Source organism: Amblyomma maculatum, chromosome 7, assembly GCF_055883805.1.
Source record: "Amblyomma maculatum isolate TAMU_Amacu chromosome 7, ASM5588380v1, whole genome shotgun sequence".
Lineage (NCBI taxonomy): Eukaryota > Metazoa > Arthropoda > Arachnida > Ixodida > Ixodidae > Amblyomma > Amblyomma maculatum.
In genome coordinates, this window is record NC_139350.1 from 106055414 (window position 1) to 106080978 (window position 25565).

At 44.6% G+C, this 25565-nt stretch overlaps 1 protein-coding gene and 1 pseudogene across 2 annotated transcripts in view; one reads left to right on the plus strand and one right to left on the minus strand.

The window, feature by feature from the left end:
• LOC146184259 (uncharacterized) overlaps positions 1-6737 on the plus strand; it is a 164928-nt pseudogene extending 158191 nt beyond the window's left edge. Inside the window, exon 10 of the transcript XR_014708843.1 lies at positions 3779-6737. The product of XR_014708843.1 is annotated as an uncharacterized LOC146184259 (transcript). The remainder of the gene's footprint in view (positions 1-3778) is intronic.
• A 15642-nt stretch (positions 6738-22379) lies between these two features.
• Positions 22380-23759, minus strand: LOC146184261 (chitinase-3-like protein 2). Its single transcript, XM_084608526.1, has one exon. The coding sequence runs from the start codon at positions 23757-23759 to the stop codon at positions 22380-22382; it is 1380 nt and encodes a 459-aa protein (XP_084464652.1).
• Between the last annotated feature and the right edge of the window lie 1806 nt (positions 23760-25565).

The window sequence follows — 25565 nt, forward strand, 5'->3', positions numbered from 1 at the left end:
TTAACATTTGTTTGTGGCATGTCCGTCTCGCATAATAAAATCACTCATTTCACAGCTCATTCAATACCACATGGTTACAAAATCTGCTATCGACTTCATATAAAAGCCAAACAAGAAAAATATAATTTAGTTTGTGGAAATTCGAGCATGAACGTAGCATTTTTTTTTTTTAATTTCGAAGGCCAAGTAGCGAATAATTTTTTTTTTTCTTCGCATTCATGTTGCACCTGACACGGGTTTACATATTTTCTCAGCAGTGCCCATTTCTTGGTCCGCCTAAATACAGTGTTTCTCATTGGCGTTTTAGTGAACGTGAGATTTCCTGAGTGTGGCGTAGTAAGACAAGATTGCTTCTATGGCCAATGCTGTAAACAGATTTAGCGGCAGTCTGGCAAGCTGCAGCGACAAGGTTGTAAAAGGAATGGCTTTCAGTTATCCGGAATCCTTTACGTGCAAATAGAAAAATACCTGCATGGTCGTATCCCCTCACACTCATCAGGTATCGCGGTCAGGTATCAGCCCCGCAAGTTCGTGGTACGCTGAGAAAGTAGAACACCTTAGCGAATGAGCCATCAGAGGGATTCCTTTAACAATAGAATGCTCTCTTAGATGTCGGTGGCTTATCTTGCAACACATCACTCTGTGTGTGTGTTTTTTTCGATTGTATTTAACAGTTTGACAGTATTGGACTATTGGCTTCAAATGTTCAAGGCAGCTGCGGTCAGTTGCATTGAACCTACTACGCTGAGAGAACGCCTAACTAAGCAAAAGCCAAATACTACCAAGATCTCTCTATCATAGCAGGTGACCGAAAAAATAGGGCCGCTGATAGCAGGAAAATTATTTTTTTTCTTTTCACAACCTCCGCAGCATGTTGAGAGAAACGTATTTATAGTATAATATTTTTTAAGTCAATTATCTGTAGCAGCTCCGACATGTTCAACAAGATCATTGTCGCATATGTAAAAATGACGCTGAGGTGGTATTACTAATTTGGCTTATATTATGATTAAGTTTGATAGTCTCAAGGTCGGGTTCAGTGAGCTATTGTAGCGTAATTGTGCAGGAAGTGTTGGAAGTATGCGTGTTTGCTTTTCCAACCATAAATAGAATCCTACTTTTGCCTTGCTTGTTAATTTTTCTCCCTTTCCAGTTCTCGTTGCAAGGCTGAAACTGGAATGTCATTTGCTATTATTCTTTTCTAAATCGTTTGAGCCTAGCTATTACCAAAACGACAGGTGCAGCATCTTTTTCATTTTACATGAACGCTGACCATAACAACTACCACTACTACGGTGCCAGGACTACATGGCTCGGCGGTATTTGATCTTCAGGCGGGTTTCGACTAGGACAAATATAAGATGAATACACAGTGCAGGTGCAATTCCCGTTTCCGAAGTAGTCTTTACAAGCACCTAACGAAGGCGTTCCTAGTGCATGTTGAAATTGCGCGCGGCATTTTCGAGTATATAACAGAAATATCATGCGCTGGGTGGTTTCTAAAAAAAAAAAAAAAAAATGCGCATGCCCTGCCGACAACAACCCTTTACTTTTTAAAGATTTCCCGGTCGAAAAATACTCCTTGCGATTACTCAAATCAGCTCAAAGCTCTCAAAGCCACACCGTAAAATGACTGGTAGGGACATGCTCAAAAACGCCTCGCAGAATGGAAATGACTGTGCCGCTCAGCTGCCTCGGCACTCCGCCGCGGGCGGCGCTGTTCCGTCAAGGCGATGGTGGCGCCATACAACGGGCGCCCGGTCGCTATAGTGTCTGAATATAAGGAGGTCCATTAATATAGTTAAACCTCAATGTAGCAAACCTCCATGTAGCGAATTCCTCGATATTACAAAGTTTTTCAGTTCCCCAACGCAGCCCTGCTGAAGTGCGTCTATTTCAAAATTTCATGTAATGAACATGTCGCAGCGGTTGACCTTGATATAACGAACTCGCAGGGCCGACTGTCTCTGAGCTAGGGCTGAATTACTGGAAATTTGGCAGAAGCCCGCAAGTTTCAGGACGGTAAAACGAACTGGCACGAGAGGAGCGTCTATAATAGCAATGAGGGACCGCAACAGTCTCCGCTGCTTTCACTTTCGGAACGCGACACTACGGTAGTGCATGCCAACATTCTTAGATAAGAGACTCTTATCTAAGAGCGTTTGTTCATGCTCAGAAGCAGCGAAAAATAACAGAACAAAGGCCAAAAGACACGGGATGAGCAGTTGTGCATCCATCGTTGCCACGCAGTTGGGCTCCCGGGGGTCGGTAGTGGGAATAGCGTAGCACGCCAGCCGGTTTCTAGGGCAACGGTAGTGGGCGAGTGAAAACATGCTTGAAGGTGCAGGTGTCTCCTCGCTCGGCGATGGCGTGAACGCGCACGCTCTCCCCCGTACTGATTCCTCCACCATCCCTTTCCCCACTCCCTCGTAGAAGCGTCACACAAGCTGCGGCGGAGGTAGAGGCTGCCGCTGCAGTCGCGCTCTTAGTGCGATCGCGAAACTTTTCACTGCTTCTATACGAGTAATTCTGATTTACTGTTAACATTTTCAAGGTGGTTTCTCTTACAATGAATTCTTTAACTGGTTTTCGCTATGCATGGACCTTTGGTGTCTTCACACGAAGACTGCATATAACTAAAACCTGGATGCAACAAAAAATCGCAGACATTTTACAAGTTCGTTATGACCAGGTTTAAATGTACATTATTCTGTACTGAAGGGTCATTGTATGTGGAAATATGTGGTACATTGTATTTTACAGCATATTTTACTGAAATTGAACTGCAGTGAGGATGACCGATGGTATGGCACAATAGTCCATAGGTCAGTGGATTCACTCATGAGTCCACTCACTCGAGCTCATGAGTGAGTCGGGACTAGTGAGCCTGGACTCGCGTTCAGATCATGATCTGTGGTGTTATTGAGCCTAGACTCGCGTTCAGATCATGATCTGAGTCGTGAGTCCAGTCTCAGGCTCAGATCATGATCTGTGTCTTTGTGATCATGGAACGTGCTTTTTTTTCCCCTCATTTACTGACAGCAGAGGGAAGGAACGTTCCGACTTAATGTTGTGACAAAGGACACTTGTGGTCTATGTGACTTGACAATGTTTCTCTGTTACCAGAAAAGAGAAATCTGTGGAACATCTTCCTCTATGCACTTCCTTGTGTATTTTGTGCATTTTGTACATGATGAATGTTGCCACTGACATAATACTTCAAGTGGATAGAGGCCTAGCCAAGCCCTTACAGATATTTTATTGATGCCTGCAGATAATATATATATATATAAAAAAATTGGATTGCATTTGATAACAAAGTAAAAATCGTGTGGCATTTCATTCCCATGAAAAACAATCAATCAAACCAAAGCACAAAAAATGGTACCTAAAGATAGTTGAAGGCCACTTGGAATGGCTCAACTCAGTCCAAATGACTCTTGAATCTAAGTGAGCGAGGGCCAGATGAGTCGTGTGTCGAAATGAGTGAGTGACCCAAATAAGCCGAGAGTTGAAATGAGTGAGTGACACCAGACGAGTCGTGAGTCAAAGTGAGTCATGAGCCACAACCAGTGTTTGACTCTGGATGGGTTGTGAGTCAGAGTGAGTTGTGAGTTTAAACGGGTTTGAGTTCATGAGTTCGATAAGCCCGAGCATGCGTGAGTATGAATTTGAAGGAGCACTCGTGATTTTGCCTGGGTATGCAATACTAATCATTTCCAAGTATTCAAGCACGAATAACGTATTAAGTAATGTACTTGCCCAATGTTCATTGCAGGTTTTGCAAGGGCTGCTTGACCTTGGGGACGAGATACTTGAGGTGAACGGCACCGATGTTCGTGATGCAGACATCATGGAGGTGAACTCACTCATGACCAACCAAAGCACACTTCTATTAACCGTGCTGCCATACATCTGCAGAAAGGACGTTTGAAAACTGATTGTTTTGTTTTCTGTACAAATTAGCATTCCATCATCGTTAGCAGTGTTTTGTGTGACATTAAACACAGCATTCCTTTGGTACTAATTGGATAAACCCATGCAGGGCTGCACCTAGCTCTCTTTTCTTTTCACACAGTGAAATGTGCAGCCTTCTGAGTCATTTGTTACATCACATGGCTATGCCAGAATACCACATTCCAGTCTAAGCATCGCAACATTTCTGTAGCCATTTTGTTGCTTTGTGACAAAGTGATAGAAAGTACTGGAGCTGCTTGCTAGCTGTTGTCATCATGAAAGTGTGCTATGTAAGAAATGCTTTATTGTTTTATATCATTTTTCATGTACACTGCACTGACTCAGTGCAAAACCCAAGTGATCTTTGACTGCTGAAGTATTTCGCTGTTGTCCTCAAGTGTATTTTTGATGCAAGCATCCTCATCACAAGTGCCTATGGTCACCTTATTGCACTACTGAAAGCAACTCTCTTGTTTCATAGACACCACGTGGGCACCTAACTTTAAATGGAATCTATTTATTCTGTTTCTGTTCAAGACATCTTCCTTCATTGTTTTTAACATAGACAAGAGTGTAATTCGTCATGACACTGCTGGCAAAGCTGTTGAGCAGTGTGCTCATTTCTATATGTGAACACTAGGCAGTCTCAAATAGTGAGGTCACAGCTGAGAAAATGAAAATTGAATTTTGTTCATCAGTCCATGTCATCAAAGAAATTGTTTCGGTTTCAGCCCAAGAAGTGTGAGATTTTTTTCTGTGATATAAATGTTTGATTTTGAGATTTTTATCAAGACAGCCTAAGGAGCACTGTCTCCTTATATATACTCAGGACACTGCGTCTGTGTAGGGAGCATATGTGCAGCTGTATGGTGGTGCTTGTGTTTTCAAGCACACACTTGCTTCATGTATATAAACAGCAAGGACAACAGCCTTGTCTACTCTTCAGCACTGGTGGAAAACATGCACCAGCAGTGGCATTCGAAGTCTCACCCCAATGCTTGCCTCGAGTAAATGTTGAGCATCACTTTCACTAAGCACTCAGAAAACACCAATTGCTCTGCAAGAGACTGAGTATCCTTTCGACTTTCTGCAGACTGTATAAACAAAAAAAAAAAGTAAAAAGTGTTGGGGCTTTCTGCATGCCAAAAATAGACACAGACTGTCATTTCTGCTGATTCTGGCAACTGCAGGATGCATTTCCCCTTAAGCGTGTGCATTGCGAGCAGCCCAAGGGAGGTACGATGGGTCTGCCAATTTATTTAATAACATTCCTCTCAATACATTTAAGTTACTCTTGTTATCTCAAAGCCCCAGGACCTCGGGCATTCGAACCAGGTGTCTTGTTTTCTTGTTAGGTTTGCTGCACTCACCATATAAGTCTTATCATGTTGGGCATGTCGCCTTTTGTAACTACTTATAATGCACCCTTACTTGCTCAAAGGAGAACACCATTTCTTAAATAAGCATTACACAATTCATTTATGGTTTGGCCTTTTCCTATTTCTTGCGGGTCATAAATCACTTTCAGGTCAAATTTGTCATGTTCATGATTATGCCTAATCTACCTCGATTTTAACCCATTTTATTACCATCATATTCTTACCTACATACCTGCAGGCTAATTTTTAAGTAGTTATTTTCCTCTTTTCATCAAACACTCAACGGTCTTGGCTGTCCAACTCTCTTTGTTCATCTCCTTCAGTCATTCTGCATGACAAATTTTACTCTTCACTTCCAGGTCTTCAAACAGTACAATGCATGTCTGCCTGTACGGCCATATTCGTAGTTTTGTTCAGAGTACATAACAGCAATCTCACTGCTGTCTCTGATTTACTGCTAGCCCTGAGTTCATGCTGATCTCATGCACAGCACCAGATTCCCAAAAGTTATCTCTGGCAGAGTTACCCCCTCAGGAGCATTTCATCCCCTCTGTGCCTCCATAAAACTGTGTGCTAGTTTACTTTTCTTTTTTACTGTTCAGCCTAGTCACCTGTTTGCGTGGCCCTCTTTAGTTCTAACCACATGAACAACAGATTTCAATGCATTCAGCACTCTTGATTTCTGCCAGCTTCTATGTTTTACCCTTCCCATATTTCTGTGTTTTTGATTGCATTTTTACTGGTTGCCCTTCTTTTTAGTTTGGCCATTTCTGATTATGCTGTCTTGCCTGCTGCCTCCTACTCTGTTTTTCAATGCTTTCTGGACCCCTAAAATAGGTACTCCATGGCCCTCAAGTCTCAAGCCTGTTTCTATACCCAGTCTGCCACTCAGATGAATTTCATCTTGTTCTCCTCATACCTGCTTCTGGAACTGACCTGTTTATTTCTGATACCCTAGAGTACTTTTTGTTACAGATTACAGATCTCTTGTTTCACTGCGGCCATATTTCTCTTCATTGTTATAGTCCATCCTTGCACTACAGCTGAGGGGATGTTGGTGCACCTTATGCTGCTGGGTTAAGTGCTTTTCTCGTTACTCTTTTGCACCGGTATTCCGACTAGGCTTCTCTCTGCAACTTTCTTGGTTCAATAGTTTCCTTGACTTGTTTTTTATGGTTTTGCCCTTTCATATGTGGTTTCCTTGTTCCCTTTGTTGCTGTCACTGTCACCGATTCAAGTCACGTCTTCTACGTAGCTCTTCTCTGCTGCTTTGGCCATCTAAAATTCTTCAGTCGCATTAGCCTCATCATTACGAGGCTTGTATGCTCGTGTTCTGTATCAACAGTTTTGCCATTCTAGCTTCTCTGGGGTAAGCTTGGGTTCTGCTGCTTCTGCCCTATTTCACTAGCCTTGCTTCATATTTTTCCATGCCCAGTTGTGGTTCCTTAGCCACGGCATGCAAGAAGAGTTGGCACATTTTGCTCTCTGCAGTATCCTGGCACATGCAGGCTGCTAACAAGAAATACAAAGCTAGTCCAAAACACAAAAGCGTATTTATTAGTATCTTCCCCTTTTGACGCAAGTCAAGGGGAAATGCTTCTGTCCCGTAAATAATACACCACTGCTTTTGTATGACCTCTGTTTAAAAGTGGGCATATTCGAAGCCTGCCATGCTGTAAAAATTCAGAAGAACGGCTGATTGGGCGAGTTGGTGAACCATGACGGACAGTAATATAAGTGCTCAACAAAAATGTGACAAAGAGGAGAAGAGGACAACAATGGCGCAGAACTGACAACTGATTTAATGAAAGAACGGAAGACCATATATATGCATACACTTGGTGGACGCACATGCGCCTAGTCAAATTTGAAAAAATAAAAGCACATGTTAAAAGCCCCCCAGCACACGCACGTAGTGAGACCGGCCGACGCACTGTCCATTGTGCAGCATGGTCATCTTTTTTTCTGTCAATACAACGGACGTTTTACTCACACAAACATGTTGCTTCCTGTTAGACGCAGTGCTTCTAGCTAGTGCCGATAAGGTTCTGCGTGCTCTGAAGTGTTACAAACAGCTAGAAAGAAAAAAATGAAAGAATGAAAATTGCAGTCGTGCCTTATATACATGCATTGTCACATCGGTTTAAAAAAGTAGGGGCAAAATATGGCGTACAGGTGTTGTTTTCTGCCCCTAATAAGATTGGCAAGGTAGGGGCAGCTGTTCAAAGAAAGCTGGGGGCACAAGGTGCAAGAACAGATGCCTGGTCAATCATGCCAAGAGTTCCATTAGTTGTAGGATGGGTTTAGTGTATCAAATTCTATTGTCCTGTGGACATACGTATATTGGGCAGACTGGCCGTTGCATTAACATTAGGCTGATGGAGCATGCACAATGCACAAGAAGGAAGCTAACTTGGGAAAACATTCTAATGCGTGTGAGTGTGTACCCTTCTTTGTTGACACTAATATACTATTTCTTCACAATGACCAGACTGCTAGAGAAATCGCCGAGGCTTTCCATATTAACAGGAAGCAACATGTTTGTGAGAGTTAAATATCCGTTGCGTTGACAGAAAGAGAGATGACCATGCTGCACAATGGACAGTACGTCTGCAGGTTTCATCACGTGCATGTGATGGGGGGCTTTTTACATGTGCTTTTGTTTTTTTCAAATTTGACTATGCGCATGTGCGTCCACCAAGTGTATGTATATACTATATGGTCTTCCATTCTTTCATTAAATCAGTTGTCAGTTCTGTGCCGTTGTTCTCTTCTCTTCGTCACGTTTTTGTTGCGCTCTTATATTACTGTAAAACTTTCCTTCATGCAACAGCTGTTATTTTAAATGATGTGCACTTTCCAGAGCCAAGCGCTTTTTTTTTTTTTTCTTTTTTTACATGGTGTTCATTACTGGCTTCTTGTGCTTGTTGAAGCTCATACTTGTGATCCCAAGGGGAGGAAGGAGAATATTGCTTTTGAGATAAGCAGCCATTATGTACAATTCATAATGAATACATACGAGCTTCCACATTTTTCTGGAAAGTTAAGTATTGCATTTATTTGCCATTGCCAGAAAGTACTTCCAGAGTTTGAATTTTCTGACACACACAAAACTACCACGAGTGGTGGTTCGAGTTGCCATGAGACACTGACACACGGCAACTCGAACCACCTTTGCAGGCTGAAGTGTTCGAAACTATTCTTTTGAACTCCTAAACAGAGGTCATAATAAGGCATGCAAAAGTGATACAAAAAATGGCCAGAAGTACACAAGATGGTAGCGATACACAAAGCATTTCATGATGGCAGCATGCAGCTTAAGGTTGTGATTGCAGAGGCAAATAAAAAAGAAAAGTTTGTGTGGACATGTTGGCCTATCAGCTAGTAGCTTGGCAGCAATGTCAAGCAGAAACATGAAATAAACACATTTTCTGGCTATGCGTTTCTTCATTCCAAAACAAGCCCCCCTATGAGCTCATTATCGTTGATTGTCCCAAAAACAAGAACAACCCTTTGTCTTTCACTGCAGCGTTTAGTTCTGCTGCATAAGCTATTCCATTTGCAGTTCATCGATCAATGACACGCATTTGGAAGTGTACCCTCAGCTGAGTCCTTTCTCTGTCTTAAGACATACCAAAACAATTTTAACTTCCCCCTAAAGAATTCTGCAAACAAAAGGAAGTAAGGAAGACTGCATTAACGGTCATGTGGAAATTAAATGCATGCCTCCAGTGCTGAAAGATAAGTTGCTGCATTGACCAGCTGTAACATTGGCGCAAGTGCGTTGCAGCAATGGAAGCTGCACCACTCTTCTTTGCACACAAAATTGATCACCTTTTGTTCCTTCATATCAATAAAATCCCACCCCTTATGTAATACCAATTGAAAATGGGGCTTTTATGGTAATAAACTGAATTGAACTTTCTTTGTGCACATTGTATAGCAGTTACACTGCTAGGAATGGTTCTGGAATGATAGCCTGTCACATTTGCATTAGAGTGTTGTTTTTGGCAGTGTGAAAAGCATCGCTTTCTTCTGCAGAAAGTTGAGCATTCCAGCTTTTGAGCATGCAGATCTTTTTTATGTTGTGTTCCAGGTATTTTGCTGGGGGAATATAATGTGGGAATCAAATATCTAAAATCCCTTGGTGCTGTAAAGATCCTTTAATCATAACCATAACATGTTCAGCACCACCGAAATGGCTACTCTAAGGCTTATTTTAATCTGTTGTGTGGTTGCACTAAAGAGTAAGGCTTAGTGAAGTGTAGATATTCCTGAAAAGCTGCTTTGCCACAAACCTGTGATTTACTACCTTCTTGACTTGCTCATAATGCATGGTAATAAACAATAGTAATGTTTTTATTTTGCCACCACATTGATCCTTAGTTTCTGATAGCATAGATACTGTCTGATCTTGGTAATTGTTGACACTGCTGGATTAGTATCTGACCAGCAATGAATGTTTTGCTATATGTACATAGTTTCACTGTTTTTATTTCTCTGACGCACAGAGCAGTCGGGCATGTTGCCTGCAGTGACCATTGCTGGATTATGCTAGCATGTGATCAGAAATGAATATCTCCTTATGTTCAATAACTGTGCTGTTTTTTGTTTCCTTAATTCACAGAGTTAAGCAGATAGGCATGTTGTTTGCAGCAATCATTTGTTCGGTTATGAAGGTTATGCTGCGTAGGGAGGTAATGGGGAGATGCAGTAAGGAGTGTTTATTCTTTGTTTAAAGAAAAGGTTAATGCTTATTACCTATCATTCAGCTATGCATGGTCCTACCTCAGTAGCACCACTTGAGCAAGTAGCTATGTAGTAAAGTGTAAATGTATCTTATCACAAATATTGCACGTTGCTCAAAAAATGCATGATGTAATTATGATAATGATTATGTCAGTGGCAACTTTTGCTGGTGTATTGGTTGGAGTCTTCATATCATAGTAACACTAACTAATGTTTGTGCATGCATGAGTCTTGGGGTTTGCTTAGTTCAAATGGCCATGCTGTCATGTTGTGTCATAAGAAATTTCCGCGTGTGAACCTTACTTTTTGCTGCTTGTCGAAATTTGATATTTTTGAAATGTTCTACATAATACACATTGGAAATCATTAGTATGCATTAGCATTTCGGGGATCACTTTGACATGAAATAACTTCAATACTAGATTTCTAAGGCATCTTCTAAGTTCTTTTTGTGATTTATTAAATAATAGTGGCTTCTGCATGCATAGCTGTGAAGTTTACTACTCAGTGCAAGTTAATTTGTGAACAAAGCGCATGGAAAAAATATCATGTGAAATATAAAATTTGACCTATTGCCTTGTTTTTACTGCAATGTAGGTGTAAGACCTTTTGAATATGTTTTGATTCTCCATCATTAACTGTTATACATGTGCTGTGTGGGATGTCACAAGTGACCAATGAGCAATGGTGTATTTTAGAGGGGTTGAACTGTTTGAATTTTGTGAGCACTGTGTATGCACTGTACAAGAAACCATTTTGTGCCTTACGAGCAAAAATGCCTTTCTTCAACTGAAAAAGCCCGAATTAGTGTTGCAACGTTGTAACATTTCTGCTCTGCTCAAATAAATAAATAAAAAATAACTGCATCTAGATCACGGCACCATTCTTGAATGCAAGGAGTGAAGGTTCTACCCTAATAAATGACAGCATCCATGGCTGTATCCTAAAGTGTGGCTTTGTTATATTAACCAAGATTGCATGAGCCTATTGCTTGATGATAAGAATAAAGCACTCCTTCATCCCTTCACTAAATTGTCATGTTAATTTAGGTACCATTTCTTTTGTGCTTGTGGAGAAGAGTGGAAGCCTATAGCATATACTTTGTCAGCTGTTGTCAACTGGCGAAAGCATGACGGTTTGGTCCAGTTGGTTGCAACCTGTGGTGAAAAAATTCATAGCACAAAAGAGACATAGACACAAGCGTTAGCATAGGTGTGTGCAAGGGGAGGGGGGCAGGGGGTGTGGCTGCTCCCCTAATACTGTAAGGGGAGCACCAAGTCCACCCCATACCTTCACTCTGTCAGACACATGCCATCATTTCTAAAAGTGCAATGTTTGCCTATGCAGATTTTTCACTAGACTGGCGGCTGAGGACTCTTGCTGTTGCGTTCCAAGCCACCCTATCCTCCGGAAAGCCGGCGATTTGATTAAAGAACCGCTGTGAAAAGCTGTCGTCAAGTAATTTTCAATTCTGCATCCATGGCGAAGCTTTTGTTTTTTTAGGCACAGAATATATGTATGTGTTGCTATTCCATTGCATCACAATAAATGTTTTATTGGTTTGGTTCTAGGGGCCATGGGGGGGGGAGGGGCCCTGTGGCAAAACTTGGCTCCCCCTAATGCAGAACCCTGCGCACGCCTATGAGCGTAAAAAACAAACAAGACACAACAGGTGCTGCAATTCCAACTGAATTTTACTTGAAAAGGTTTGACACTTGAATACGAACAACTTGTAGCTTGAAGTCTAGTCACAGTTGCCTAAAAAAGGCCATTTCATTCTCAAGCAAAGATAACGACAGCGTGCTGGCGCAATTCTTTGTTCCTTACGCTTGTGTCTACGTCTCTTTTGTGCTGCAAATTTTTTCACCATGGTCAACTGGCAATGTGCACTTGCATAAAAGTTTCATGTTTTACTTACAAATAGAATGTGAAAGACTGGGTGGAGCTCACTGATTAGACCTGCAGTCATTGAGTCATGCCACCATCATCTGTCAAGTTTTTCTGAAATTATTCTTTGGCTTCCTATCGTGTAATAACATGTTGCCACAAAACTTTGTTTTAATTTTTTTTTGTGTCTCTTGGTTGTCACTATTGGCACAGGGCCTTACTTTACCTTGCAAAGCCTAACCAGATTGCTTCTTAACAGTGCTGATCGCACCAAGACAAAACGACATATGGAACCCATCGGACCAACTGGACTGGCTAATTGTGTTGTGTTGTGGCACATAGGCAACTAAGGCCATCATGCACCTAGAGCAAGGTTTAGAAGTTAGCTTGAGTGTAATGGGATGTGTTCATTCATCATCATCATCAGCCTGACTATACCCACTGCAGGGCAAAGGCCTCTCCCATATTTCTCCACTTAACCCGGTTCTGTGCTAGCTGCGTCCACTTGACCCCTGCGAACTTCTTAACCTCATCCGCCCACCTAACTTTCTGCCGCCCCCTGCTACGCTTTCCTTCCCTTGGAATCCAGTTTGTTACCCTAAGCGACTATCGGTTATCCTCTCTTCGCACTATATGTCTTGCCCATATGTCAATTTCTTCTTCTTAATTTCCGCTAGAATGTCTGTAACTTGAGTTATTTCTCTGACCCACTCTGCACGCTTCCTATCTCTTAATGTTACCCCTACCATTTTTCGTTCCATAGCCCTCTGAGTTGTCCTCAACTTAGGTAGAACCCTCTTGGTTAGCCTCCACGTTTCAGCCCCATAGGTGAGTACAGGTAAGATGCAACTGTTGTATACTTTCTTCTTGAACGATACTGGTAATCTGCTAGTTATAATCTGCGAGTGCTTGCCAAATGCGCGCTCCATCCCAATCTTATTCTTCTTGTTATTTCCTTTTCATGGTCCGGATCTGCGGTTACTACCTGTCCTAAGTAGACATATTCGCTTACTACTTCCCGTACTTCGCTTCCTAATGTAAACTGCTGTTCCTTCCCGAGGCTGTTGAACATTACCTTAGTCTTCTGCATATTGATTTTCAAGCCTACCTTTCTGCTTTTCCTGTCTAGGTCATCAATCATTATTTGCAGTTCATCCCCCGAGTTGCTTAGCAAGGCAATGTCATCAGCAAATCGCAGATTGCTGAGGTATTCGCCATCTACCCTTATCCCTAACTGCTCCCATTCCAAGTCTGAATACTTCCTCTAAGCAAGCTGTGAATAGTACTGGGGAGATTGTGTCTCCTTGTCTAACTCCTTTTTTTATGGGAATTTTGTTACTTTCTTTATGCAGAACTATGGTTGCTGTGCAGCCACTATATATATCTTCCAGCATTTTCACGTACGGCTCATCTACCCCCTTATTTCGCAATGCCTGCATCACCGCCGAGGTTTCAACTGAGTCAAATGCTTTTTCGTAATCAATGAATGCTATGTATAAGGGCTGGTTATATTTAGAGCATTTTTCTATCACCTAGTTGATGGTATGGATATGATCGATAGTAGAGTACCGTTTCCGAAAACCTGCTTGATCCTTTGCTTGATTGCAGTCTAAGGTTGTTCTGATTCTATTAGCGATTACCTTAGTAAATACCTTATACGTAACAGACAGTAAGCTGACTGGTCTAATTTTTAAGGTCCTTAGAGTCCCCTTTCTTATGAATGAGGATAATGTGTTCATTATAAATATGCAAAAAATGCTTTTGTCTTAGCTCTTCAAGTTTTGTGCATGTGATAAAGATGTGTTTAGTGGTGACAACCTCTCCACAGAATTTGTCTAATTGTGTTTTTAGCTCTCCATCAATTACAACTAGTGGGTGGGGCCTATTGTATACAATTTGACTTGTCAATTGAATTCAGTGGGTTGCTCCTATTGCATTTGGTGACTCAAGTAGACATATCAATTGGATGCAATGGATCACACCCACTGCATGCAGTGGGTCCAGTGGGACGTACCAAATGGGGCAATAGGAAAAGCACCAATTTACATTTTTGCTAGGGATCTGGAAACTAAGAATTGCATGGTTTGATGGAAATGAAGGCTGATGGATAAGTACATGTCGCACACAATGAACAGTTATGCGGTCAAACACTACTGCTATAACATCAATATACTATGTAAGCCAGGGAACATACCTCCGCTCCTACTTCTATACACCAATCATCAGACCCTTACTCCGGATCATACCAGCAGTACTTGCCAGTTGAGTCCATTTATTTCATAAATTTTGGCTTCAGAGATAATATAGATCGGGGGGTCTCGAACACAAGGGCCGCATATGGCCCGTTGAGCTGTGGGACGCAGCCCACTAGCTCCAAAAATTTCAGCCTTTGCTGTGAAAGTACATGTCAGCTTCACCAGGCAGCCAACTAGCTCCAAAAATTTCAGCCTTTGCTGTGAAAGTACATGTCAGCTTCACCAATCAGCTTTACCTACCAGACTCATCTTCCAATTAAATATCAACGAAAAGGCATCGTTAAGGTCACCCTAACCTCATCCCCTGACGATACACTTCTTTGTGAAATGAAGAGACATTGGCCCCTTAATTTGTGTGAACGTTGACGGTCATTAGGCACCTTCAAGAGCTTGCCGTGAGGGTGGTATTTATCGTTGTACCCTTTCAGTCACTTTCTTTCAGCTGTCATGAAGCACTGTCTGTCGTGTGTCTGGGCAGAATCAAGCACACATATTTTTTTTTTTCCGAGAATGTTGTGAGGTGTGGTCTGGGAATGAGACATTTTGATTTATATGGTATTTATTTTTGTTGTGCATTGTTTTATTTTTACATAATTTATTTTGTGGCTCACAAGGTCAATGCGGCCTGCACAACAAGGGTTTAAGACCACGATTTTCGAGGTTGGGCTGCTGGTAGCTGTTATTGTAAATTGAATATGAATTAGTTCTGCGCTTGGTTTATCAAGGTATGCAAATGTTCACATGGATACATTGTATCAAAAGGAATGAGGAATCAATTGAGTTCAGTTGTAAGACCAGTTGGTTGGCATAGACTGATCCCACTGAGCATTCATTTTGAACATGAGCAACCAATATTACAGGTGCTATTGTGTTCAAATGGTAGACTATTTGGACTTAGCATTAGCTGCTAGGTTGAAATAGGCTATCCAGTTGGACCCAATTTTGAGTCCATTTGGACTGTACAATTTAGAGCAAGAATTAGATTGAACAAATTGGGCTTATCCATTTGGAATGCAAATTCCAAATGGACTATCCAACTGGACTATAAATTCAAACTGGAACCAATAGAAGAGTCCACTTAGACACTGATTGGAACGAGAAATCTTACCCTTTGAACATTGGTACCAATCGGTGATCACAATAGGTTCCAATGTTGTTTTTTTACTGGGGTGCAACAGCATTTCTGACTTCGGGACTGTGTTCTCTTTAGCTAGAGTTTCTAGTCATTTAAAAAAGGACGACTAAGCGTTAAGCGTTAACATGAGTTTATATAATATGCCTTATGGCAAGCTTGCGTACAAAAAAAAAAAAAAGGCGTTAAGCGCCACCTGTTTATATGACCGTCAAGCAGTCTTCACATATTGCCATTGCCGAGTTTTTTTCTACTTGTAGACACAAGTTTGTCCAATCAACAGCTTACCACTGAGACCAATGTTGGTATGTGCTCACAGTCGCCACTGTATGTGGCATGGATGTGCAGGGTTTTCTATAAGTGCCCTTGAAAGCCACTTTTTCAACTCAATCTGCATGTATAGATCAAAATGAAAAAGCCATCAAATCCGGTCAGATCATTAGAAAAGTCAAACCAGCGAACTCTCCTCAAGGGCTGCTACCCGAACAAGGGCACATGCCAGACCACACCCAATTGAAAAAGGTTGCTTCAACATCAGCTTCGATATTCCGCCTTATTGCCATTTTTAGGAGCTCTAAGTGCTTCTAAGCTTCAACAGTTCTGGCAGTAAAGTCCTGAAAGAATTGTTTGATTAATGCCATCATGCGCCTGTGTGTTGAACAGAGCTGCCTTGTTTTCTTTGGGCTGGATTAGGCCCAGTACAGGAGCCACATTCTTTCCATGATGGCATAAAATGCAATCAAGAGAGAGAGCTTCTGAAGGAGACAAGGAGGAATGATCGAGGAGCCTTTTTTTTTATATTGGGGAAGTGCACATGACTGTTTTTATGAGAGGCGTCATGGAGCTTCTTTTAGTCAGCCTTTCGTTCATGTGCAGACTGGTACGACTTTGCCAATTGGACCGCCCAAGAATAAGAATGATAATTCCTTTATTGTTGCAGTGGCTAAAATACCAATTCCAGCCTGCAAAAGGCTATTTGAGGAATAGTGCTTGACAGATGCGGGTAGAGGAAAAAAAGCATGTGTGACAATATTCAAAAACTTTTATGCGAATCGTAAATGTTCGTTATTCTAGAAAAACAATTTTTTTTATTTTTTTGAAAATTTGCAAAGTTACGGCAGTGACCGAATTCCGTGTAACTCTAACCCCTACAGTAAAAACAAAAGCAAAACATCTAAGCGAATTAACCCAAGATCGAATCTGTAGGGTCAGGAATTATGCACTCTGCTTTCTTCCACGGCGTTTGTCACGTGGACCGGTCACGTTAGCAAGATCGTAGGCTTGGACTATCTAGGTGCGGGTGCATTTACGCATATCACGTCCTCAGTTTACGATGGCTGACCACCCGGCTTCGAACAATCAATGAATAATCAACGCGAAAGCGCCCGTCTTTTTGCCTTGTCCGTAATGTACAGGGCGGTCCAATTAAAGCTTACGGGGACACTTAAGCTCCGCCGTTTAGGGTGTGGCGTGGTAGCGTTTCACACACACGGAGATTTTTTTTTTTTTTTTTCACATTTGAAATTTTTAACATTGAATTTCTTTTTGTATTTTTTACATTTTTTATGCCCCGATACATAGCATCAGCAAACATTGACTTTCCATTCTGAGCAGTTTGACACCTTTGAACGCATTTTTCATTCTTCATTACTTATTTGAACAATTAGTATAAATTTTCTTAATTAGCATCGTCAAGCACTGGCTTTTCATTCTAAGAAATTGGAAACCTTTGAACCCTTTCAACTTTCATTTATTTAATTCGTCAATTAACTTATCGCCTATCTTACACCAATCAAACTTCAATCACTAGAACCACAAATTACCACAGTTGCCGGCGGTCGGGATCGAACCTGGAGTACCCGGGTTTGATCCCGACCGCCGGCGGCTGCGTTTCGATGGAGGTGAAACGAAGTGGCGTCCGTGTGATGTGCGATACCCCTTTATCTCTTACCGCTTTCACTCCCACCTTCCTCCCTTCACTTACGGTGCGGCTCAGGTGTCCACAGAGCAAGTGTGACAGATACGGCGCTTTTCCTTTCCTGTGAACCAATTATTATCATTACAATTTCTTTGCGCAGCCCCGGATTATTTCCGAAAAGCGGGGGGGGGGGGGGGGGGGGGGGTCTACTACTACTACTACTACTACTACTACTACTACTACTACTACTACTACTACTACTACTACTACTACTGCTACTGCGCCGACGGCGTTTCGGTCGAATAAGCTATGTGTGAACACAGCTAAGTGGGGGGGCGCTCCGCGGAGTGTCAGCGCGTAAGCTGCGCAAGCGCACACGAGTCTGGAAGCGGGGCTTCGTGTCGTCTGCTACGGCGCGGAGTCTCACTGCGCTTGCTTTGCTGAGAAACGGGGGGTGACTATTACTACTAATGCACCGACGGCGTTTCGATCCAATAAGCTATGTGCGAACACGGCTAAGCGGAAGCGCTCTCAGCGGAGCGTCAGCGCGTAAGCGGTGCAGGCCCACACAAAACTGGAGGTGGGGCTTCGTGTCGTCTGCTACAGCGCGGAATCGCACCACTCTTGCTTTGCTGAGAAGCGCACTTATACTGTAACCTTACTGTGTGCTGGCAGAGCCCAAACACGTCGAGATTGCGTTGTGGCACTTCACTATAGCTGCAGAGCGTTGTTCAGTCCTATGGAAGGTTATCAGCTGGCAGACCATGCTAGATTGGGTATGGCAATCTTTATCTGATGGCGAGGCTAATAAGCTATGGCAAATAAGTACCAAGCTAAGCGACTTGTCTGTCCTAATAAGATATTCTTGGATGATTTGTGATTACCCATTCCTATGTTCATCGGTTGGCAAACGTCACGGTATCAGTTTAAAAAGTATAGTGATGACACTTTTTTCTCCTTTCTTGCTTACTCAAATTTGTTATGCTGCCTCAGAATAAAAATGCGGGAAATGTGCAGGTATTTGCCATGTTTCGGCGAACCTTCGGAAAGCTAGCGACGTCTCGTGTTCCGAAGCGCGAAAGAAAACCTACAAGCATTATCTCAGAGGAGATTGTGACAAATCGGCCACTTTGGGCCGTCAGTCGGATCGTTAAAGCATACAAAAAACAGCCACGAATCAAGTATCCTCTACGACAGGCCACCCCAAAGTGATATCAATGAAGTCGACCACATGAGCGTCGCTGCGGTCGCTGTGCACAAGCCCACTGGCAGAGTGAATGAAGAACAGTGTAGGGCTTCCGGGTGTGCCGAACACATCAGTGAAGGAATGGAGCCACTATCATAACGTTTATAGCCTCAAGAGTCAAGTGTCGTTCTTCAAGGAGCGTTCAACTGGCACAGAGCCTAAGCGTCGCATCCTCTTTATCGCCATTGTCACCACCTATAGTAAATATTCTTTCTGAAATGAAATATTCGTTCCTAACTAGCCCTCTCTTCATGAGTATTTATGCCTGTTTTCTGGGTGTCACTCTACGCTGCACCACTCTCGAAGAAGGCGATGCCAGCAGAAAGCGTCACCGAAAACAAACAAAAAAGTGAGTTGCACAGCAACAAAAGAAGTCTAGTCACGTTATCAGGAATTTCAGCGCTACGATGAGGCATGCCATAAGGTATGAACATCCAACCAAATACTTTGTTGTTCAGCCTGCTTAATGGTGCAAGCAACGATTTTATGCAAAAATGTCGCCCATTTGAATGAATCTACCCTCACACCTTTCAAAAACTGATTACAAGGCTCGGCCATTTTTATCACTGCTGTGCTAAAAATTCAGATTAAGTGTCATCAAACATCTGCGATAGCTCTTTCGCGCGCTAGGCTGATCGTGCACGCCAAGAAGAGCGGTCGCCGTACCACCTTCGTGCACACGACTTTGCAAGTCCTGCTGTAAAAGATCCCATCTGCCCTGGCAGCACACGCACCAAAACGAAGTTTTCCTCCATTGCCCGACGTCGCTTGTGGAGTGCGGTCAAATTCCGAAAATGCGGTCTAATGCCGGTGCGCCTGCTCCGTGGGGAGCGCCCGACTTCCAAGTCGGAGTAACCAAGCTCGATCTCGGCCTCTGCGATCTCGTTTTGATAGACGCGAAAGGAGAGACTGCCATGTAGTGCGCTATGTCAGTGCAAGGTAAGAATCACCTAGTATCGAAACGATCCGGAACCCTCCATTACGTCGACGTCTCTCCTAGCGTGAGTCTCTTTGGGACGTTCACTTGCGACCTAAACTAATCCAAACTAGAGCTGAGGTAACTGAAACAACGTTTATATTTAACCGAGAACGCTGCACTAAGAACAGAGGCGGCTGAGTTGCTGTATCGGAACAACAATGCGCTGCAGTGAGTGAAGTGCGATGAACGCCATCGGCGCGTTTGAGCGCCGCCAGCACAGTTGGATCCGCTTCTCGGCAAAGCAAGCGCATGCGCTTCCGCGCGGTAGCAGACGACCGCCTCCAGGACCCTGTCCTTCTGCGGCGCTCACCTTCGATGTGCGGCGGCGCGCACTGGCCTCGCTGAGCAGTGTTACCATGAGCGTTTCTTCTTTCTACGCGACCTAAAGCCCCTTCAGAACGTTTCTGCCATGAGCGTCATCGGGGACCAGGCACACGGGCACTTGTAAGGCCTTGAGAATTAAGGTTCTTTGCTCCGAAGGCGGTTGACGCGCAGCTACACGGCAAAGTCGTGAGCCCTTTGCGATAAAGGCCCTTAGCGGGAAAGGCGGTCGTCAGCGGCCTTCAGCTTCGTAAAGGAGCAGCCCGAACCTGAACGCCACGGAGCGAACTAAAAAAAAAAAAAAAAGAAAAGAGAGAAAGAAAAAAAGTTGATGCAAATATCATTTTTAACATTTTATTTAAGCCTAATTGACGCTACTTAAGGCTGACCCACATGAAACGATTTTCCCGTGGCAAACCTTGCGAACAACCGCCCGACGGCCACTCGCCGCATACGAGCCTTTCACGGTTCATCTCCTATCGACATGTGGACGCTGAGCGAAACCGAACATCGAAGAAAACTAGCGCATCACCCACAAACAAATGGCCTAACAGAGCGCGCCAAGCAAGACGCTGGAAGACGTGATTCCAGTGTATAAGTACGTCGACATTCAACCTAAAACGTGGGCCGGAATCTTTAAACAAGACGCTGGAAGACGTGATTTCATTTATAAGTACGTCGACGCTGGGCATAAAACGGGGGCCGAAAGCCTGCCGTACGACACCTTCGCTTACAATACTGCGAAGCCGGTAACAGCACGGTACGCCGTGCCGTCTTGTTTGTGGTAGGGAGGTCCGCATAGACGCCATGCTGTCATGCGGTGATAAAGACTTAACACCACACGCCGGCTTATTCGTGGAACAAATAGAGCGATCCCGTTAGTTAGCTCGCTTACACGCAAGGAGCAGCAATCTGCCAATGCCTCCTACTATACGATATTCGGCACAGGTCTTTGCTCTACGAACCGTGCGACCAGGTGTGGATGTTGACCCCCATGTGGCGCAAGGGATTGTGTGAAAAGCTCCTGCATTGGCATTTTGGGCCATACAGAACTCATCACCGCATCGGCAGTACGGACTACGAAGTTGTTCCTGACAGAACTATGACAGCCGGCCATCGGTATCCAGCGATCCGAAAGTGTGCATTGAGGTTGAAGCCTCACTTTCTGCGTGACTGAGGGTCACTCTCGCTATGTTCTCCGTTTCCCATCTAGTAGAGATTGTGCAGTTTTTCCTTTTCATACATCCGTCATTTAGTATCGAAACGATGCTTACTTTTTGCGAGGGGAATAAGGCCACGTGCCTAGCACCTCGCGGCCTGCGTCCAGAGCGGCAAGGACGACGAAGCGGCTTTGGCACGTGCGGAGCGCTCGGGCTGGGTTATTTTTTACTGTCTTCACTTAGCCCTGGCCAATCTACCCTCATGGGTATGTGCCATGAGCCAAGGAAGAAGACCGGATTCGAAGATTACAAGCCTCATTTTGGGTTCGCTGGCATGTCACTGCACGTCTACTTTGCCCCATGTCTACCTCCACCTCTGCAGCTCCTGGGATCGGGACATTATTGGTATGTGAAAGAGTAAATCAAGAACGAAAGGGGTGTTACTAGACTAATAACGAATGACGCTAACAGGCAAGAGAAGAAAATAGGATAGATGAAGAAGTAAAAGAGGGCAAGAGACCTAAGCGACGAAGCGGTGCAACAGGATAGGACGAAGAGGAGACGGCAACAGCAACTGCGTTCTGAGGCAGAAAGACGAAGAAGTCTCAGAAGTATAAGTCTCAATCAAAGAGAAAACGAGAAAAAGTCGAACGAAAGGAGCGATTGTGCGCCGAGAAGTGAAAGCTATGCAGCACTTGAAAAACGGACCTAATGGAGACTCAGTTAACGGGAGATTTGAATTGGAGATCCTCTACTAACTAAAGGTGGCGCGTCGAGAGGGGCAGCGGAGTTAACCGCATTTGAGAGCCATAGTTTGTACAGAGAGAGAGAGAAAACTTTATTGTCGGGAGAAGTCTTAGTGGAAGAGCCAAGTGGCCGTTAGCTGGTGGCTTGCGCGACTTCAGCTTGTGCTGCGTAACGCGAGCATACTTTGTACAAAAACGAATCTAGGCCACCAGTGTAAAGTGACATGCTGCAGACTGATCCGAAGGCCGACCATCGGCACCGCACGAGACGGAGGCGCACGGAAAGGGTGATGAGATTCCTAGATGCTAGGAGAGTGCGTACATGAGCTCAGTGTGGGCTGGCGCCATGATGTCCTGCAACTATTTGAAGTCGATCTAACCCCCTCCAATACTATGCGCCAAAAGCCCCGCGAGCACTGGTGCATCGTACTATATCCTCTGAGAGAGTGCTTGTAGAACAAAAGCTACGCCCTGTCGGTTACTGATAATGAGGCCAGTACATGGCGCGGTCACGTCAGCACTGGCCTCATTATCAGTTAGGAGCTTCTGATAGCCGTGCAATGCCATGATTGGCGTCGCAAAAACCTAAAAAAAAAAGAGCTCAAAAAAGGGGAACAGTTTTATTGCTCTCTCTGCTCTGGCAGCATGCTTCACCCGGAGACCTTCGTGTTGTTGTCAGTGCCCCCCGTGGCGTTGAAGCTGGGTATGATGGACCCTGGGTTGTCGTCGATGGGAGTTCCTTCGACTTCTGTGAAGATGGCTCTCACTAGTGGATTCGTGAGCCCACATCGTCCCGCGTAGTCGTCGCTCCCGACATCCCATATGATGACGCCGCCTAAGTACATCTTGTCCACCAGTGAAACGGTCTTGCGGACGCTGATTTCATCTTCATACCCCAACCAGAGATTGTTCCTCCATGCGTGGGGCTTCTCACTTTCGTGGTCGTAGGAGAGCGCCCAGTCCGGCTCCCGCACAAGGTGGCATGCTTCGCCATAGGATACAACTCGGAGTGCTCGCGCGCTACTCCATGTGGGGACCTCGTTCTTTTCCGGGAGCTGTGTCACGGTGCATACATACCCAGAAAGAGAAACAGTGACAAGGACCTTACTCCGTGGGACTCCGCTCGAGATGACATGGTCGATCGAATCCTCCACACTCCTGCTGGTTTTACGTCCACGCTGGTGGTGGAATGGCACCAAGATTCGGTCGGTCGCGTTCGCTGCACGGTGCAGACCATGCGTCATAACTCCGACATAGTCTAAAAACTTGCCGAGTCGGCCGGGCTTGGCGCCGGATCTGAAGATGCCCGTGTCCCACCTTGCGGTGACGACGAAGAGAAGTCCGTGTTTGCGCATGACCTGCTTGAGGTGTGACAGGAAGACGGCCATGTGCCGCCGGTGGTCGGTCTCCACGGGGAAGACGCTACTAAGGACGAGTCCGTGAAAGCGAGTCTGGATGAGCCAGCGAACCATCTCGACCAGGAAGGTCATGTAAGCCGTGGCGTTGGGTTCCTCGTGGAAGGCCAGCCGGCCCCCGCCGTTCTCATCGCCAGCTGCCACGAGGTGCTTCAAGTGAGGAAAGCTCTGATTTACCTTGTCGCGCAGCTCTACCAGACGGGACTGAACCAGGCCGAAAGACAGGGGGCTTTCCGGTGTCTCGTTCACGCCGCTCAGGAACCCACGGAGTGGATAAACCAGGTGCGAGCAGTAGTTTCCAGGTAGGTCAGTGACCTTGTAGAGGACCTCGGAGTCGTAGAACCGGGCCACGTTAACATGACACAGGATAGGGACTGGCCGGTGTTTCTGAGCTCGAACCTTCACAGGGAAGATGGCGGCGGCTGTGGTGTCTGCCTTCCGAACGTCGTAAGCGATCATGAAGACAAAGACGCCGACCAACACGAGCGTGAAGGTGACGCATGCCGCACCGAAGTATGTGATGCAGGTCTTGATGAATGGGTCCCGCCGAGACTCCAGGGACCGCGGCTGGGATTGGTGAAGAAGCCACTGTTCGTCCTCCATGTATCGGGACATGTCCACCGCCCCCTGCGTCCGGCCTGGGTTCTGTCACGCTCTGGCACGGGGGCACGGAGCAGCAGCTGCCACGAGCTCAATCTCGTCTGACTAGCGCCCCCTGCAGTCGTAGTTTCAGCGCCCTTTGTCGCTGCGCTACAGAGGCACGTATTTTTGCGAACAGCTGAAGAGGTGTTGCCCCGTGAAAGTAAAAGCAAGGAAATGGACAGGGCAGTGAACCAATGTGTTTATTACGGACCAATCAGGCCTCACCGTTCACGCTGAGCTTTTTCCTTTTAACACTCCATCTTTCCTTTTTTTATCCAAATACTCTATTTTGATTGTTTTTGTTTTAGTATATTACTGATTATCTTTTTCCGTAAGATGTGCTCCCAAAATCTGCCAGGTTTTGAATTGTTAGCCGTGTTTCCAACAACCATGTTCGTGTGCGCCATGTTTGCGAGCGCAACAATCTAAGCACGCGAAGAAAGAAGAGAAGATGAAAAGGAAGAAGTTTCCAGAAAAAACATATGAGCGATTTATTTTGATGATGAGCTGGCAGAAGAATAGCTTACGCAAGTTGTACTTTCATTTTCAATATGATTACTAATTTTTGTATCATGCTGATGGCGGCACCATCGGATGTCATGTATTTGACTAAGGAAACGCTGTCATATCCACAGGCACAAAGTAACGCCTAATAATTCCCTTTTTCAATCTACAACGTGTTCTGTACACCGTTATAAACACATTGACACATGCAGAAACTGCCCCAAGAAGTGTAATTTCTGGAACCAACCTCGCCTTACTTGTCTTTTCTCGCAAGCCTTTTCGCAGGAGTGCGCTCACGGGTGTTGCTGCATTTCTGGACTTGGCCGGAGCAGTGTTCACGACTCTATTTCTATCCTGCAGCGCAGTATGTCTCAGGCCCACTGAGGCCAGCGCCGGGGCTTGGCCTTTATTACAGCACCGGTGGATGGAGCACACAGTCGACAGAGCACTGGCAAGTGTCCCGTCATCTCTTGTATCTACGAAGAAAGCGGTAAGCCCAATACTCGGCTTATATACTCTTGCGTCGTAACAACGACAGTATTCCGCAGGTACCTCTGGCAACTGATAATCCGATCGTATTTAGGAAGCCTGTAGAGTGCCGTCCATTCTTAGCGTAAACGGTCAAACGCGTAGCCGCTCTCTCCAAGGCGCTATTACGTCCGGCGCGGCCATGCAATGAAGTTAAGTGACACGCCATGCAACACACTACTCCATTTTGCTTAGATATGCTGCCGTATTGGACGTAACGGCGCTTTGAAGAGAGCGACCTCTTCGCTTGTTCACACTATAAGAGTGGACGACCCTGTACATGCATAATCATCGAAGGAACCGCAATCGGCCTATCAGAAGAATCTCCGAAGTGTTCACAATTAGCAGGGAACTATCTCAGTGTGCCTGCCTGCAGTTGTTCCGGGCTGTATAAAGGTTGCACAGCTTTGCGATTCGCAAGCATAGACGAGTTGCAAGTTCTTGGAGATCACACAAAGCAGCGGGCTTTCTTATCCCTTCGGAACCCTCAGCGAAAGGAAAGACCGAAATCAAGGAAAGGCACACACGGCGCTACTTTGCGAGAAAAAAAGAGCTCGATGCAAATATCCAGGTTAGTTGCTAGAACCACGCTTGTTAGGTGGAGTGCATTTGAACCTTATTGATAAATACAAAAACAAACCCAGCGAAAAAGTAAAAAACATTTGCGAGCCCACACACTCGCTCTCCTATAAAAGTAGCGAAAGTGACGCTTGAACCGTTCTTGGTTTTCTCAACGTGGTATGCTTC